General features: G+C 39.4%; 1 protein-coding gene across 1 annotated transcript; it reads left to right on the plus strand.

Moving 5' to 3' along the window:
• The first annotated feature begins 248 nt into the window (after nt 1–248).
• On the plus strand, nt 249–15,230 carry LOC124284838 (PRELI domain containing protein 3B-like). Its single transcript, XM_046720960.1, has 6 exons — nt 249–375; nt 6,035–6,203; nt 8,987–9,073; nt 10,664–10,734; nt 11,442–11,544; nt 12,908–15,230. The coding sequence occupies exons 1-6, from the start codon at nt 344–346 to the stop codon at nt 13,034–13,036; spliced, it is 591 nt and encodes a 196-aa protein (XP_046576916.1). The 5' UTR covers nt 249–343; the 3' UTR covers nt 13,037–15,230.
• The last annotated feature ends 1,437 nt before the right edge of the window (nt 15,231–16,667 follow it).

The following is a 16,667-nucleotide window of genomic DNA, read 5'->3' on the forward strand; positions in this document are numbered from 1 at the left end:
AACAAATATGATTGGTCGCAAGTGGTACAACAGACCAATCAGGACATGCTTAAGTACACTTTACGGCGTGTAAATTAATTTCAGATCACAAGAAATACTGATTTATTAATATTGCGTAAACACCTTGCCATGTTTTATGATAATAAAATATATTAAAAGTATTTTCTTAATATTAACTTCGGCTTCAAATATAAAATTACATGCAAATACCCAGAACTACTTTTCTGGCTGTTTACAACTTCCGTCTTGCGTAAGATTCCGGGTTGCATGGTGAGGAAACGTGACTGGATGACAATCAAGTGACTGGAATTTCGTGAAACAGAAGTTTATTGAGATTTTCGCTATGAAGATTTGGACGTCAGATCACACTTTCGAGTAAGCTTTCACGTTTGTTTGTTTTTTGTCAGATCGTGTTGGAGCCCCAAAGTGCTTCTCAGTTGCCATGACAGGAAGCATTCGACCTTCACCACCTTTCTGGTACTTTTCCTGTAGTGCAGCAAATTTCTTCTGTGTGACTTTTAGTGTTTGCTCGTTATTTATTGATTGAATTTGATCAATTACAGTGATCAAATTTAACATAATGTCAGTATTCATAAACTATTCAAGAAAACCTAGAATACTCTTTAAACTATCTGTGCCTGGTTGTCACTGTCAGCTGGACGCGGCACGCACTTAACCGGTGCCGCATTGTCAATGGGATGATACAAACACTGCCCAGCAGGGTGTGCAAGTGTTGGTACTCTAAGTTTGCTACTATTTCAAATCAAACACGTCATCAAATGCCTTCTACTTTGGCACCTCTTTTCAATCAAACACCCATTACAAACTGTTATGGTTAGCTATCAATTTGAAGACTAATCCAAAGTAATTTGAGGAATTCTCTTAGCAAGTTTCATAAAGTTTTGATATTTGTAGTAGAAAATGCTACTGGACATTCTTATACAGAAAAAAAGATCAATGGGTTGACGACATGGTGAAATGAGAAGTAATTATTTTGATTGTTTTAACTTTAATTTTAGTATTATCAAGGTTATTTATCAAAACGAGATATGCTAAATGGAATATATCCATGCCAGTCAGGACACTAGTCAATACTCCTGTTATACTTAATTTGATAGGAAGGTGATCACTGGTTATTGTCATGATAAATAAATGGGTAAGATTTCCTCCCGTTCCCCCATCCCAAAAAATATAATATACTAAAAGTATCAACAAAACCTAACACAACAATTACTAGAGAACTCACAAAACTAACTAACTAAAAGCCCAAGCTTTCGTTACAATATATAGGGTCGAACCACCTATGTTAAGGACCTCCAGGCATGGTAATGTTACAAAAAATATGGGGGAACAGAAGGAACTCTTTCCAATAGATGCTGTCAACATGGTAAAAAATGTCAAATGATGTTTTTTTGGTTATTGCCTCGCTGAATGTACTGAACAATTTGCAACAACTGACTTGTTATTGTGTTTGTTAGCCAATATTCATATTTACTTACCACCATTTATGATATGTATCATATTTCTAATAGTGGATTGTTGCTGCCCTACAATCAGTGCTGTAATTCTAAAGTAAAAACTTTCACGATTTAAAGTCAACAGACACACAACATAAGTCACAATATAAGATCTAGACACAATATGGCACAAACATTTCAACAGCTAATCTGCTGGCTTTAAGACAACAGGAACACATTGGCAGCTTCAGACACAGTGATATAATCATTTCATTTATTCGCTGTTTTCAGTAAAATGCAGGTTGTTCCAGGCATAAGATTAGTTAACGAGGCACTATTTAATGACCTTTGCAGCAGGTTTGATGTCAAATATCAGATATGAGTCCCATAAAAGATGTAATATGATGAGACTGACAAGAAGAATGATAAATTGTTTTTCTACACTGGTTCCTACGGAGACTCGCCATGCTCACATGGAGCTTCTAGAACAGTTTTGTAATGACCAGCGACTATTCATTTAAATGTTTCTTTGTGAGACCTTTCAAGGACATAACTGATATTTTGCTCTCAGCTGCTACTAGCAGTGCTAGCTGGTTCCCAAACCATATCAGTTGCAATGTGATGTTTAATGCCCTGTTGCGTGTTGAGACTAATAAGAGGCCATCTAATTTATAGAAACACCATATGACGTGTAATAAATATCTTGATGTGGTTTTTTTCTAATGAAATGCTGGAAATTTTAAGATTATTGCAAGATTTCATTACATGCAAAAAATGTGAGTGCTCTTTGCTCGCACTAATTAAACTTTGCTATTATATAAATGACTAAACAAGATGGCATTACAATCGATAATGGAAATGCTTAGATATAAAAGCAAACAACACTTTTCCTTAATCATGTTAATACGCTTTATTGAACAGCAGATATAGCAAGTATATACCAGTAACAATATGTCTCAAACACTGGAAATTGCATAATGGACATCCGGCGAGTCAAGACAGACTCCCCCATACAACAGTTTCTTAGCTGTTTGCGACTGCATCAAATGGTGACAAAACACATGGAATGATGGATAGGCTTTATCACACTCATCCTCAGGTCTACAATCTCTGTCTTGTTCTCTGCCTTCATGTTTGTTGAAACCTCAGCATACCAATTAGTGAAATGTTGCTGACATACTCTGCTTTGTGCTAATAAGTGGTACCATTTGCTGTTTGATTGGATTAATGAAAGCTTAGATTAGGGTATGGCTTAAATACATCTACTTTACTACATAATATGTACTGGGGCTGGAGGGAAGTCACATGTTAATCTTGAGTCACACTTTTGGCAAAAGGCCAGTAGTAGCATTAATTTACAGTATTCATTTGGCTATCTATGCTAGCCTGTGATTGCTAGGACTTATTGTTATAAAAGGATAGAAATGACCCATCATCCATAAATTAATCACTTCTGTGTACTTAGTATTGTGCGTGAGAATATTATATTCAGTCCCTGACCTGAAAGTAATGCTGTCTTCATGTGTCCGTCATAGGGAACAGCTGCTGTGTGTTCTAGTGGAAAAACTGGCTAGATCATGTTTAGAATAATCAAATCTGGAATCCATGCAAACTAAATGAATTAGTCTTCCTATTAATATGGATAGCATGGCTCTTGGTCCTCTTGACCATGCAGTGGCAGTGGGGTAGCCTGGTGGTTTAAGTGTTGGCTCGTCATGCCGAAGACACGGGTTCAATTCCCCATAGGGGTTGACATTTTTTTCAAAACTCTACTGGACACAGGTCCAGTAAACTTTCAAAATCCACTTGACCAAATATTAATTTCACTTGACCACAATTAAAACTTCGGTAGCAATTGCATTTCATCATCAAAACACATATATCAAACAATTTCAGTAATTTGGCACTACTGTACCTCGGTAAAGTTTAATGTGGATATTTACTTGACCTACCAGAGAATTCCACTCAACCCGGGCGTCGGGCAATGGTATTTTTCAACCCCTGCCCCACTTGGGTACAACATGTGAAGCCCATTTCTGGTGTCACCAGCCATGATATTGCTGGAATATTACTAAAAGCAGTGTAAAACCATACTCACTCACTTGACCAAGTAGTGGAAAGGACCATTTTATGTTTGTACATTTAGTTGTTATTCATGGCTTTTAGGGAGCATTCATTTGATTTCTAGGGGTGGGGATTTTTTTTATAACTTGAGACTGAGAGGTATGCCTAAGATGAATAGTTTGTTGATGGTAGTAAAATTTGAACAACTTGAAAATATCCAAACCTCTAAAGTTGTGTTAATCCTGTTAATTGTAAAAAAAGAATAGATTGTTGCTAAATAAATAAATAGTTTGTTGGATAAAGCCAAGGAGAAGAAAAGACCGTTTTCAAAAAGTATGTCAACTACCCACATGGCCTGTGGGGATGTCTGGTAAGATCTTGTTCCTAAGTACCCATGATTGTTTGGGGTCGTACAAGGCAACTTTATGTTAATATGGGGCAAGGCAGAGTGTCTTGTATGGTTGCTTATCTTCATACCCCAATGTGTGGTCATCAAGGGTACGATTCCCCTCAGTGGCACAATGTGTGAAGTTCATTTCTGGTGTTCCCTGGCAAGATATTGCTAGAATATTGAAAAAAACTGACATAAAACCTTACTGATACTGCAACAATGTGAATTATTGATCAATCATAACGTCAGCCACTGTTTTGAACTGGCTCAGACTTGAATATTTGAATGCCAGAATGTTATAATTGGAGTATTGTTGAATAACTGAATACAAAATGTAACAGTTCGAAGAACTCCACAAACAATGTAAATAAAAACCTTCACAACTGGTCCTGACTTGGTACACTTTATTGGATGACAACAGCTGTGATGACAAGTCAGGCATGCCTTTTGTGGCTACAGCTGGTGCAGCAGACCTAGTGGTGAAAAGATGGCACACCATATCATGCAGGGTGTTCCTCAACTAAAAAACATGGGGGTTTCGGGGACCCCTAATTATTAGTTTTAAAGTTCCTTGCATGTAATATGAGGGTCTTGTGAATGAACAGTACAGAGTACTGTATGTTTTTATGATTTCTTTAGAGAATGGAATGTATCACTGATCATGTGGACTGATGGATTAAATGATGCATGTTGCTGTTCTGAAAGAAACAACCAAACACTTAGCAAAGTCACAGATGTGGGTACAGTGAATAATATTGTGTATGTGCTGGATTTTCATGTACTTGTCGGTGCCTTAATGCAGAACCCCAAGAAATAATCATCAAGGTTGTTACTCTGAAATGACGTCCTTCTGTTATCACTAATGTCAGACAACTAGTGGTTATACATGCTGAGCTGAACTTCACATTCACACAACAGAAAGTATACTTCAAGATTATTGTCTAGTTGATCATTGTCAATGGGAAATGGTCTTGTGTACTGTGACAACAGGACCTTAGGAATTGCCAAACCTCTTTGTGTGTACCTAGCAAAAATTTGTCAACTTCAGTTTTAGATTAGAGTTATTTCTGTATGTTTGAACAGCAACTGGGAGGGAACTAGTAAACTGAGATATTGTCAGCAATATTTTATTCACCTCTATTACATATATATAATTATCTAGGACTGCAGATGGTTCACTGATTTCATAGTGGAGCCATCCCTCTCAATAATGCTCTTTGCAATACTGCAGATTTAGTTAAAACGCAGGGTAATCAGTGGCTCCCATTAAAAAAGTTGCCCAGCGATCACACATCTTCACGTCATCAGTAATAGCGTATCAACAAATCCGCTTTTACGCTCAGGTTAATCATGTTGTAAACTAGCAAAGTACAGTGCGGATTGCAATAAACAGTGTTCATTGTACATATCCTTGTATTATGGGTTTTCAGATGCATAAAAACATTCAGGGTTTTCTTGAATAATCATTTGTAATAACTTTATCATAAAGACATGCCATCAGACGTCGTTTGCTGTGATGCAAACACGCTGCGTTATACTATTACCGGAGTTGACATTCATGGAAATGACCGCCTCCGTGGTGTAGTGGTTAGAGCGTCTGCCCGGAGAGCGGAAGGTCGCGGGTTCGATCCCTGGCTGCGTCATACCAAAAGACGTTAAAATATGGTACTTGTTGGTCCCTGCCTGGCGTTCGGCATTAATGGGTACAACAAGGACTGGTCGGCTCGGAGTCAGTATAATGTGGCTGAGTGGCGTATTCATTCTTCACTGCGGCATGGTATCTCAGTGGGCAAGCACTATAAAACCAGCTTCAGTCTGGGCTAGTACAAGCAGCCGCACATACACATACACACACATGCACGTCATCATATGAGCGAAATATTCTCAAGTACGACGTTAAACCCAAATTCACCTCACCTCACCTTCATGGAAATGCTGAAGTGTGACCACATTTGTAATACAATTACAGTAGAGAAAGTAACCCCAATATCTTAGCAATTATGGTGGTTTGTGTTGCTATTTGTAACCCTGATGTTATCACGATATATCATTTGTATGAGATGTATGAGTGTATTATAGATATAAGAAAAAGGAAACACGATCATGTTTTGTGATGTTGCAGCCATCCTTGGGAGACAGTGGTGAAGGCAGCATGGAGGAAGTACCCCAATCCCATGAACCCAAGCGTGCAGGGGATCGATGTTGTGGAGAGACAGGTTACACCTGACGGCAAGCTCAAGAGTCACCGACTGCTCAGTACATCATGGGGGCTGTCGGCCTGGGTTACAAAAGTAGGTTATCTCGCTTCAGCTCAACACTGAGGAGGCAGGTTACAACTGGTCCCATGCATGCCATTGATGGCATTGTGAGACGATAGAAGTAAACTAGAACTAAGTCAAACTCAAAGGGACCACAGGGGTGGAAATAATCCATTGCCTGACGTCCGAGTCCAGTGTTTTTTTCTGTCGGGCAAGCAAATTTGTATATCACACTGTACCGGTGTCCAGTTGACTTTCCAATGTTTATTATGTCGTTTATTTAAAAAATCAGCAAGAAAACGGTTGGTATAGTGGGAAAATAATCAGGGCAAGTGACTTTACATGTGCCACTGTACCGGAGTACACAAGCAAGTTTAAACTTATTTCCACCCCTGTACCACTGATTTTTTATTGTTATAACCTTAGTTAATTGTACACATCTCAACAAGAATATATGGGGTGGTGGGGTAGCCTAGTGGTTTATGCTTTCGCTCGTCACTCCAAAGACCCGGGTTCAATTCCCCACATGAGTTCAATGTCTGAAGCCCATTTCTGGTGTTCCCCACTGTGATATGGCTGGAGTATTGCTAAAAGCGGCATAAAACCATACTCACTCACTCAACAAAAATAGACAGCAAGTGATTTGGGACAAAACAGGACAGTTTGCTTTGTCCAGCAGTTTGTTATAATCAGGTTCCTTATACACATCGTTTACTGCAGTATTGTCATTGTATGGTGATACAGTAATGTATTGAAACAGGAGTCCCATGATAGAATACATTGATTAACAATGCTTGTAACGTGATACAACTGATACATTACTCATAATATTGATGTGAAATTAGGTGAGTAATAACAGAAACTGTTAAACCACCACCAGCCTATGCAAATTCTCTAGTATTTCCTAGCTGGCTATAAATAGTATTAAAAGGGCCTTCTTGAGTGGACCGCCTCCATGGTGTAGTGGTTAGAGCGCCCGCCCGGAGAGCGGAAGGTCGTGGGTTCGATCATCGACCGTGTCATACCAAAAGACGTTAAAATATCGTACTTGTCGGTCCCTGCCTGGCGCTCGGCATTAATGGGTACAACAAGGACTGGTCGGCTCGGAGTCAGTATAATGTGTCTGAGTGGGGTATTCATGCTTCACTGCGGCATGGTATCTCAGTGAGCTAGCACTATAAAACCAGCTTCAGTCTGGGCTAGTACAAGCAGCCGCACATACACATACACACGCATGCACGTCGTCATATGAGCAAAATATTCTCAAGCACGACGTAAAGCCCAATTTCACCTCACCTCACCTTCTTGAGTGCCTGGAACGTAGCTGACTGTGGTGTTAAACAGCAACCAACAACAACCTTCTTGTTTACATGTTTCTGCCCCACTATCCTTACTTCATTCGCTTAAATTTAGAAACAAATCAGTTGTGATTCAGCTGCTAAAGTAAAAAGGAATGTATGAAATATAAGTATTGTATTCGGATACAATATAAGTTGTTCACTGGTCTCGAGGGGGACATGGGCTGATGTACCCTCGATGTTTGTTTATGTTCCCTGAGCCCGAAGGGCAAGGGGAACATAAAGAATCATCGAGGGTACATCAACCCATGAGCCCCGAGCACCCAGTGAACAACGTATTTATCTTACCGAACACCTCAATGGTAATTTTGAACTGTTTGAACCACGGGTATCGGATCATAGTATGGAGTACCAGGCGACAAGAAAAACAATTTAGAGTTATGTCCCTTCCATCGATTTGCTTTTCGCAAAACATCGGTAATTTCCATACATCATACGTGATGCAATGTTATTCGAGATAAAGAATTACTACTACGAAGTACCAAATGAATTCGGCATTCCCAGCGGGTACATTGAAAATAATAGAAGAGCGTTTAGCCAATCAGAAAACGACATTTATGTGTGAGGCAAGATAAATTTCATTGTAGCATTAGTATTGGGATACTATTGTATCGTGCCTCTGTGACAGTGTGCGAAATAGTTTCACATTCTGCTTGCCAGTCGGGCTGGTTATGCCTGAAAGTTACAAGCCCACAAAATAATTCACTAGCCCAAAATGTAGAAATTAAGCAAAAGATTACAAAACGGTAAAATACCATCATTTATTAGGCCATAATCTTGCATGATTTAAAAGTGTGTTATGACTTAACAAGTCGGAGAGAGTGATATATTTAATAAATGACCCCATGAAAATTCACTAGCCTGTCGGGCCAGTGACTGTGGAGATTTACTGCCACGGCTAGATTTTTACTAGACCCAGGCTAGCGGGCCAGTGGCTATTTCACACACTGCTCTGTGATATTGTTATGCCTCTTAACTGAAGGTATACACTTGTATAACTGTCTCATCCTACCAGATACCAGAATTTGGTGTCTGTTAACACATCTGTTAACAGAGTGCAGTGTTGTTTCTAGGTTTTGGAAAATATGGGCTCAAGGGCCTCCACATGTATGATTAGAGGGTCCCCAATTCAGGTATTGCAGACAGGAAATATGTTTAATCACGAGTTTAATCACAGCATAGTAATAAATGATAACTTTCTATGGAGGTAGGTTCTTTTGACACAGGACGTGCTGTAAGACATTTTATGCGCCATGTGAAAAAATATTGCATGATTCCTGCAAGCCCCCTGCTCACGGCACAACACTGTACTCTTCAACATTTTGCTTTATTGCCCTCCCATTGCCTGCATTTCCTGCTTGTCACAAGTTACCTGGTTCAGGATGGATTTGTTTATGGCAAACATGAAATAGCTGGGTTGAGTGGTAGTATAGCCATATATGTTATTGTTGCCCACAGATTGTTGGCATGGACCAGGTGTGTTATGCCAGTGAGCACTCCGAAGTGGACACAGCCAACAGGACACTCACCATGAGGACAAGAAACGTGAGTCGTGTTACCATGGTTACTGAGGGTAATCAGCTTCCCAGTTCTAATTGAGTAGCATTTTGGTCATTATTTGTCTTGAAATTTACAGGTGGGTGATATTGTAAATCAAGGTTTCCTTAGTTTTTGCATTTTTGGTTGGGACGATTCCAGCACCATGTATCATTGGTCAAATCACATTTTGATTATAATATAGGCATGGTAAATAGTAGGACTTCGCAATATAACCGGTTTACCGGTATAAACCGGTTCAGACATGAAAGCGATATGTATTGCGATACGCTGATAGAAAACCGGTATTTTGACTTGTATTCGGAAAACTTCGTAACACTCAGAAACCTTGATGATTGTGGTCATTGTGGTGGGAATGATATCGTGGTGAAAATTACATTTAAATATTATCTATATTCTTATTTTGTCATGATTAAAAGTTTTTATTAAAGGTTAATGAAGCATAGTGATTTTGTTGTGTTTTAGCTGTATAAATAAAGCGTTAACTTGATCATTAGTAGTATATTGTTAAAAAAAACTTCTTGCAATATATTGCCATACATATCGCAATATAAGCTTTCGCATCGCAATATATTGCAGTATGAAAATTCTCTGCAATACCTACCCCTAGTAAATAGTAAATTTAAGCAGTTTGTATGCATTGTGCTAGAGTTTGCTTCTTGTGGTGTGATACCCCTGTTCATAGTATAACACTAAAGCCATACCTGGCACGCTTGAAACCATATTTCATGCCACTGTCCATAACTGTAAAGAGGCGGTAGGGTGGCCTTGTGGTTAAAAAGCATTTGCTCGTTACGCCAGAGACGTGGGTTTGATTCCCCACATGGGTACAATGTGTGAAGCCCATTTCTGGTGTCCCCACAGTGATATTGCTGGGACTCAACTCACTCACTCACTCATCAACACTCACAACAGCTATAAACACTAGAGCATGAGTGTTAAGTTTAAAGTTATCACAGAATACTGGGAATAATGAGTGTATATTTTACATTACACTGCAGTGTGTGGTTTGACATCATTTTCAATGGTAGGTGCTCACCTAGTTCCGGGACCCGTGAAGATCCAGGGTAGAATAGGTCTTCAGCAACCCATGCTTGCCACAAAAGGCGACTATGCTTGTCGTAAGAGGTGACTAACGGGATCGGGTGGTCAGGCTCGCTGACTTGGTTGACACATGTCATCGGTTCCCACTTGCGCAGATCGATGCTCATGCTGTTGATCACTGGATTGTCTGGTCCAGACTCGATTGTTACAGACCGTCACCATATAGCTGGAATATTGCTGAATGCGGTGTAAAACTAAACTCAGTCACTCACGCCCTAGTTCCGGCATGGAGCATGTTATGTTTATGATTAGCGTTATGACTTCATAGATGTAACTACGTATCAATGATAACTGGACCAATACAGAGGAAGATGTTTAATGCTTTTTTACATATATTAAATGCAGTGTTGAATTTTTGAAAATGAAATTGTCCAAAGAAAATCCAGATTTCCCTGTCAAGGGCACTTAGTTTGGAATCATAAATAATCCTGCAATGTATTGACAGTATGTGATAGTTGTGTCCTTGTGTTACAGTTGACGTTCTGCAACGTGGTGACTGTGGATGAGTACTTATCCTATGTTCCACACCCTGAAGACCGAACAAGGTAAGCTGATACAGTATCACATGTGAAGAATTGGTCTTCAGCAACCCAAGCTTGTCTTAAGTGGCAACTAATGGGATTGGGTGGTCAGGCTTGCTTATATACAGATGTATTGTAACCAGAATGATCGTTATTTAGGGATCGTGTAAGAATGGAGATCATCTATAGTAAGAATGACCTAATGCCTCATGTATTTGGTTTTCTTCATTTGGATATATTTCCTAAATGTGTTTGAATACCTGCATGACCTTTGAAGATTTGTGATTTCTGAAAGACGTCTGGGGACTTGGAAGACTCGGTTGTCTTTGGTGTTGAAATTGCAGTGCATGGTTGCATTCCTTCTTTCTACTAGAACCAATAATTTTAGGTTTGAATCCTGGTTTGCCTGCACCATTCCCAAACCTGTGGGTTTCAACTTAGTGATCATCAGACATCAAGCTGACACACTGTGATGTAGCTGAAATGCTTTCAGAGCGGTGTTAAACCAAACTCACGCACTCAATGTCTCCCACCATTTCATGTTAACCCTGGGCGGTGGGGTAGCCTAGTGGTTAAAGTGATCACTCATCACGCTGAAGACCCGGTTCGATTCCCCACATGGGTACAATGTGTGAAGCCCATTTCTGGTGTCCCCTGTTGTGATATTGCTGGAATATTGCAGCGTAAAAAACATTCTCTCTCACTCACCGTAACCCTGTGCTGACTTCCAGGACCACACTGCACCAGGAGGCTGTTGTCACGGTGAAGGGAGTTCCGCTGGGCAGCTACCTCGAGACAGTCATGACAGACTCTATATCTAACAATGCAGGAAAGGTAAGAAAGACGTCTATTGTGGATCCTATCCCATAACCTACACCCCAGTTGTAACATTCTGGTTACTTAATCAAAAACAGAACCAGTGATCTGTGTTCATCACAACTAGTGCATCATGCATTCCGTAAGAATTAATAACGAGGTGCATCGTGCAGAACATGAAAAAAAAGAACTTGTGCAACGTGCACACCACAAGAAATATTTTGGTTACTTAATAAAAAACAGAACCAGTGATCTGTGTTCATCACAACTAGTGCATCATGCACACCACAAGAATAATTAACTAGGTACATCGTGCACACCACAAGAATAATTAACTAGGTACATCGTGCACACCACAAGAATAATTAACTAGGTACATCGTGCACACCACAAGAATAATTAACTAGGTACATCGTGCACACCACAAGAATAATTTACTAGGTGGAACTTGCACTCTCATTAAAATGTCAAGCAACAAATACAGATTAACCAGTCAACTGACCATCGCTGTCTCATTCTGGTGTTTCCGAAAGAAGTTGATGGAAAACACTGCTCATTGTTTCAAACGCCGTTTATCTTGTCCTATTGTGCCAATCAATACTAGTCAGGTGTAGTCGTTGACTTAATAGACTCTTTCAGTGTTGTCACAACCCCTAGTGTACAGTACACAACCCTGTGCACTTAAAAGAACCCACAAATCCATTGGTATATGACCAGATGGTGGCCACATGAATGCGTGCAAACACCTAGTTGTTGGTACAGCAACGTGCAGTAAACTTTGAAAAAGTACTGTGACTATGTGTCCCAGTCCACCCAGCCCTGAATGGGTACCTCGTTAGGATGGGAAAGACACATTAACTCGGTGTGCCTAGTGGCTGCAAGAGTTGTATGCTCCTCAGGGAGTTGAGATTGATAATATGATGTGCCGTTGAGATTGACATCCAGTGATCAAGGGAAAACTAAGGCGCCTTTGAGCAGCTGAGCTGGATATCGGCACTATACAAATGTTAGTACGCATGTATGTATAGATTGGGTAGTTTGGTTCAGTAATTTGGTTGTCATGGTATTCTGACGCTGTAGATCGTTGTTCAAATGAAACATGGTTTTTATTACATCCTGCTGTCATGCAGCTTTAATATTGCAGAGCGTGGTGTTAAACAACAAGTAATTTGACATATTTCCAAACTCAGGACAGTGGTTAAAGCATTTGCTCATTTTGCTGAAGACCTGGGTTCGATTCCCACATGGGTACAATGTGTGAACCTCATTTCTGGTGTCCCCTGCCGTTATATTGCTGGAATATTGCTGAAAGTGGAGTAAAACTAAATTCACTCTCTCTTTATTTCTTTTTGTTAAAATGATGGGTTTTTTGTGTTGCCAGGGACGACAGGCTATGGAGTGGGTGATTGGTAAGATCAAGACAGAAGCTCAGGACCTAAAACAGGAAGCTCAGAAGTGCATGGACACAGTGTTACCGAAAAACCCCACCTCTCGCACAACGTCGTTATGACGACCGAAATCTGGGAGTTAGACAAGCAACCACTAAAGCAACTTGTGATAACCCACCTTTCGTTCACTTTTCTGTTATCACCTGAGAAACATTGACTGTCCTTTCAGATCCATGACAAACACACTACCTTTACTTGGTTCACCTAATCGGGTAAAACTTGCTGGCAACAAAGAAACTTTTACTGTTGATGTATGAAAGAAACTGTCATAGAGCATTCCTTACTGTGTGGAGTTCGCCAACTCAAGCAGGGATTCGTCGTGTGAGACATCACCATCCTCAGATACGTCACTGTCTTCACTTCAATCATCATGCCACACGTACACCTACCTTTCCCAGTTTTGAGTATATGGAAATAATATGTAATCTGGCCTGGAGCCTGGTGGTAATCTCTTGATGCAAATAATGAATATGAAATCCCTTCATTGCTGATGGTTTCTACATTGACACTGTGATCTGGTGTAAATGTTTGACTGCCTTTAACATCTTACCCATTTATGTGATTCTATGTGTTATGGTGTTCACATTCACGGCTTGATTCTTATTGTTGTTTTGTTGGAGGTGTTATCAGCTTATATCTGCCTGACCTGTCTATTTGGGGCTTTGTCCACTTGAGCCTACTCAATAGCACATGTATAACCTAGACAAGGGCACAGTGGATATATACTCAACAAAAAATGTTAAGGACCACACCAATTTTCATATTAAAGTATTTAATAGTTCATATTATGATCCATATACGTAAATATTGGTTTGTCTTTAATTTTTTGGATGAGTATAGAAGTTTGCTGAGTTGTATCCCTTAGCCCTATCAGGATCTGCTGTTTGTTTGAATCCTGATTATTATGATCCTTGTTTTGTGCTCACAGTTTTATCAAAGTTGTTGATGCCTACAACATGCATCTTTTCTGTATCAAGCTGACACGCTGTGATGTACTGAAACACTGTTCAAAGCAGCAATTTTACTTGCATATGCCAATCTTGATGATTATGGTTCCTTCCACTTTGATCAGGTAGGAAGGAATTAGCAATAACGTAGTAATCAGGAGTTTTAAAAAATGTTTCTATAGCAACAGGCTCTGGTTAATGAGATCGACTTGTGTTCACAAATAGATGATTCTGGGCCAAATTTGCAATAACAACATTGATGCAACTAAGTCCTCCATCTTCCATATGCCTCTAATGTGGATTCCTTTTTAGATCATCCAGTATTTTCCATTGCCAAACAGTGAATATGTTTGATTAAGGACGATCCCAACACTATAACTCTGAGCATAGTCAAGTAAAGCAGTTGCTTTGTATTGGTAGTTTAGGGTAATGGTAATCAAATAAGCCCTAATGAGAAAATCTGTAACTTGCAATACTACCAAACCTACCTACAATGTAGCTATGCTGTCCTGAATTGTGTATGATGAATTATGAACAAATCAAAGAAAAATTAAATCTGAGAATTTGCAGCAGACATTTCCAAATTATTAGAATAAGCTGCAGTCTTGTATCATTGGGTGTTTCAGTCATTGTGTATGGGTGGGATCTCACCTTTCATTACATTCCAGTTTCTCTGACAGTTCTGATGTATTTGTTTCATTCTCTGAATTCCTCTTGTATAGCCATATCAATCCAACAATCCATCCAGAGAAGGCGACAATCTCAATCAAGACCAGTTCATAATATGTGATTGGAACTTGATGGGATATTCATCTTGTCCAGGTGGGGACTGCATGTAACTGACTGCTTTGAGATGTTGTCGGGTGAATAGTATTTAATTATGCCATCGAACCAGCTCATTGGTTCATTTGCCAGAACAAGCTTAGCACTAAGGCTAATTGTCCATGTTAGTGCTAAGTGACCCACTTACCGTAAGACCTCATATTGGAGGCCTGACTTTTTGAGGAGGGAAACTATTGAATCTTCCTATACAAAGGATTGTCTGAATTAATACTTAGACATTCATAAAAAATATGATCAGTGAGATTTTCTTGGAGTACTTTTGCAAAATTGCGTCCTTAGGGTGTATCACACGGAAGATGATTAAGCACTTTTATGTGGTTGCAATTAAGTATACAGTCAAATCCCTATGAGTCGAATGTCGGTGTCTCGAATATTATGCATAACTCGAAGTACCTGTCGGTCGACCATTCCCTGTTATAGTTGTCATCATTTGATTACCGGTTACACGAATTCGTCTCATAAATACACACGATGACTCGAGAAGGAAATTTGGTACGATGAGATTCAAACAACAGCAATCTTGAATACATAAGCCGAAGTCAGTCAATGAGAAGTTGATTGGTGTAGCAAACTGATCCAATTGACAAACCAGCGTGGCTCACACCTTTCCGCCATTGACGGGTGAGTTCAAAAGGCAGATTAGTGATTTTACGGAAATCACTGTCTGTGTTAATCAGACTGAAACTGATAAGGTGGCCCTGTTAGGCGGAGGAATTAGGACTGGATCATCTTTTTTTCTACCCTCATAGACATAAATATGTCTCGAATACATCGATAAGTCGAATTTATTACTTGGTCCCCAGCGATTCGACTCATCGGGATTTGACTGTATATATTTGGGTAGGATTTAGTTGTTTTTTCACTCAATAGATTAGATCAATGGGACCTCATACTAAGATATAGATTATCAATATTGGTCACACAAATGGACCGATCATTTTATATTGGTGGGAAGGGGGCAAGCATGGGGTTTTATTATTAGACAGGGATTGGTTTGGGGGCACTGGTTGTATTTTCTTTGTAAGGCAAAGCCAAACTTTTTTTTTCACCAGCGTAAATTTTTTAAGGCTGTTCTTGTCTGAGAATCTTTCTTATAATTTTTTTAAGGGGAAATTATTTCTTCTTCATCATTACACGAGCATATACACAGAAAGCATATAAAATGGTCGGTGCCTTTTGCCCTGCTCCGCATAATACCTTCAAACCACTTCCATGACTTAGCTGTTCAGGAAACGTTTCATGGCAGGGACATTGTTTGAAGACATAATTTATGTATCACGGCATATTTTTTATTGAATATTTTCCTATAAACAAGGCATATTTTTGTGTAGTAATAGCTTTTTATGTATTAACATGGTAGCCAATTTAATAACGGTGCACAATTTTTATTTGAGTGGATATTATTTTTAGTGCTAGAGCTTGTTAAGTTAATCTCCTCACAAACAAAGTGCCTCAACTAGCAACTGGTATATCCATATATTTTGAGCTTATGAATGAGTCATTGAGTGGCTTGCTTTATATTTTTATTCATGCAGGTTACTTTGATTGAATTGAGTGCAAACATTGAGTGTGGTATGTGTACATTATAACGTGTGCACATCATTATTATATTGTTGAGTACATGAGCTTCAGGAATGTACATACTTTTTAATTAACTTCATTATTGATTGTGTGACGTTGGATATATGTTTTGATCATAATTGGTAACTCTATGACCAGCCTGTCCCAGTGCTGCTCATGATAATGGCATCAATGACCTTGACCCATTTTACAATATTGGCGCTTAGACAACTCTAACCATGTGTGTCCAGTGGGGACGTATTGCACTCATCGGGGTCTTGAAGTTACAACAGGGGTGACATTTTGTTTGTGCAGAGTTGCATCCCCTGGCATCCAGGATCCG

This window comes from Haliotis rubra, unplaced genomic scaffold (assembly GCF_003918875.1).
Source record: "Haliotis rubra isolate DU_JTF1 unplaced genomic scaffold, ASM391887v1 Scf11, whole genome shotgun sequence".
Lineage (NCBI taxonomy): Eukaryota > Metazoa > Mollusca > Gastropoda > Lepetellida > Haliotidae > Haliotis > Haliotis rubra.

Excerpts from the sequence above, each read along its gene's own strand:
- LOC124284838 (XM_046720960.1), top strand. The coding sequence starts at position 344 with ATGAAGATTTGGACGTCAGATCACACTTTCGA. Across the intron at positions 376-6,034 it reads ACGTCAGATCACACTTTCGA|CCATCCTTGGGAGACAGTGG; the intron begins GTAAGCTTTCAC and ends GTGATGTTGCAG. Across the intron at positions 6,204-8,986 it reads TGTCGGCCTGGGTTACAAAA|ATTGTTGGCATGGACCAGGT; the intron begins GTAGGTTATCTC and ends TGTTGCCCACAG.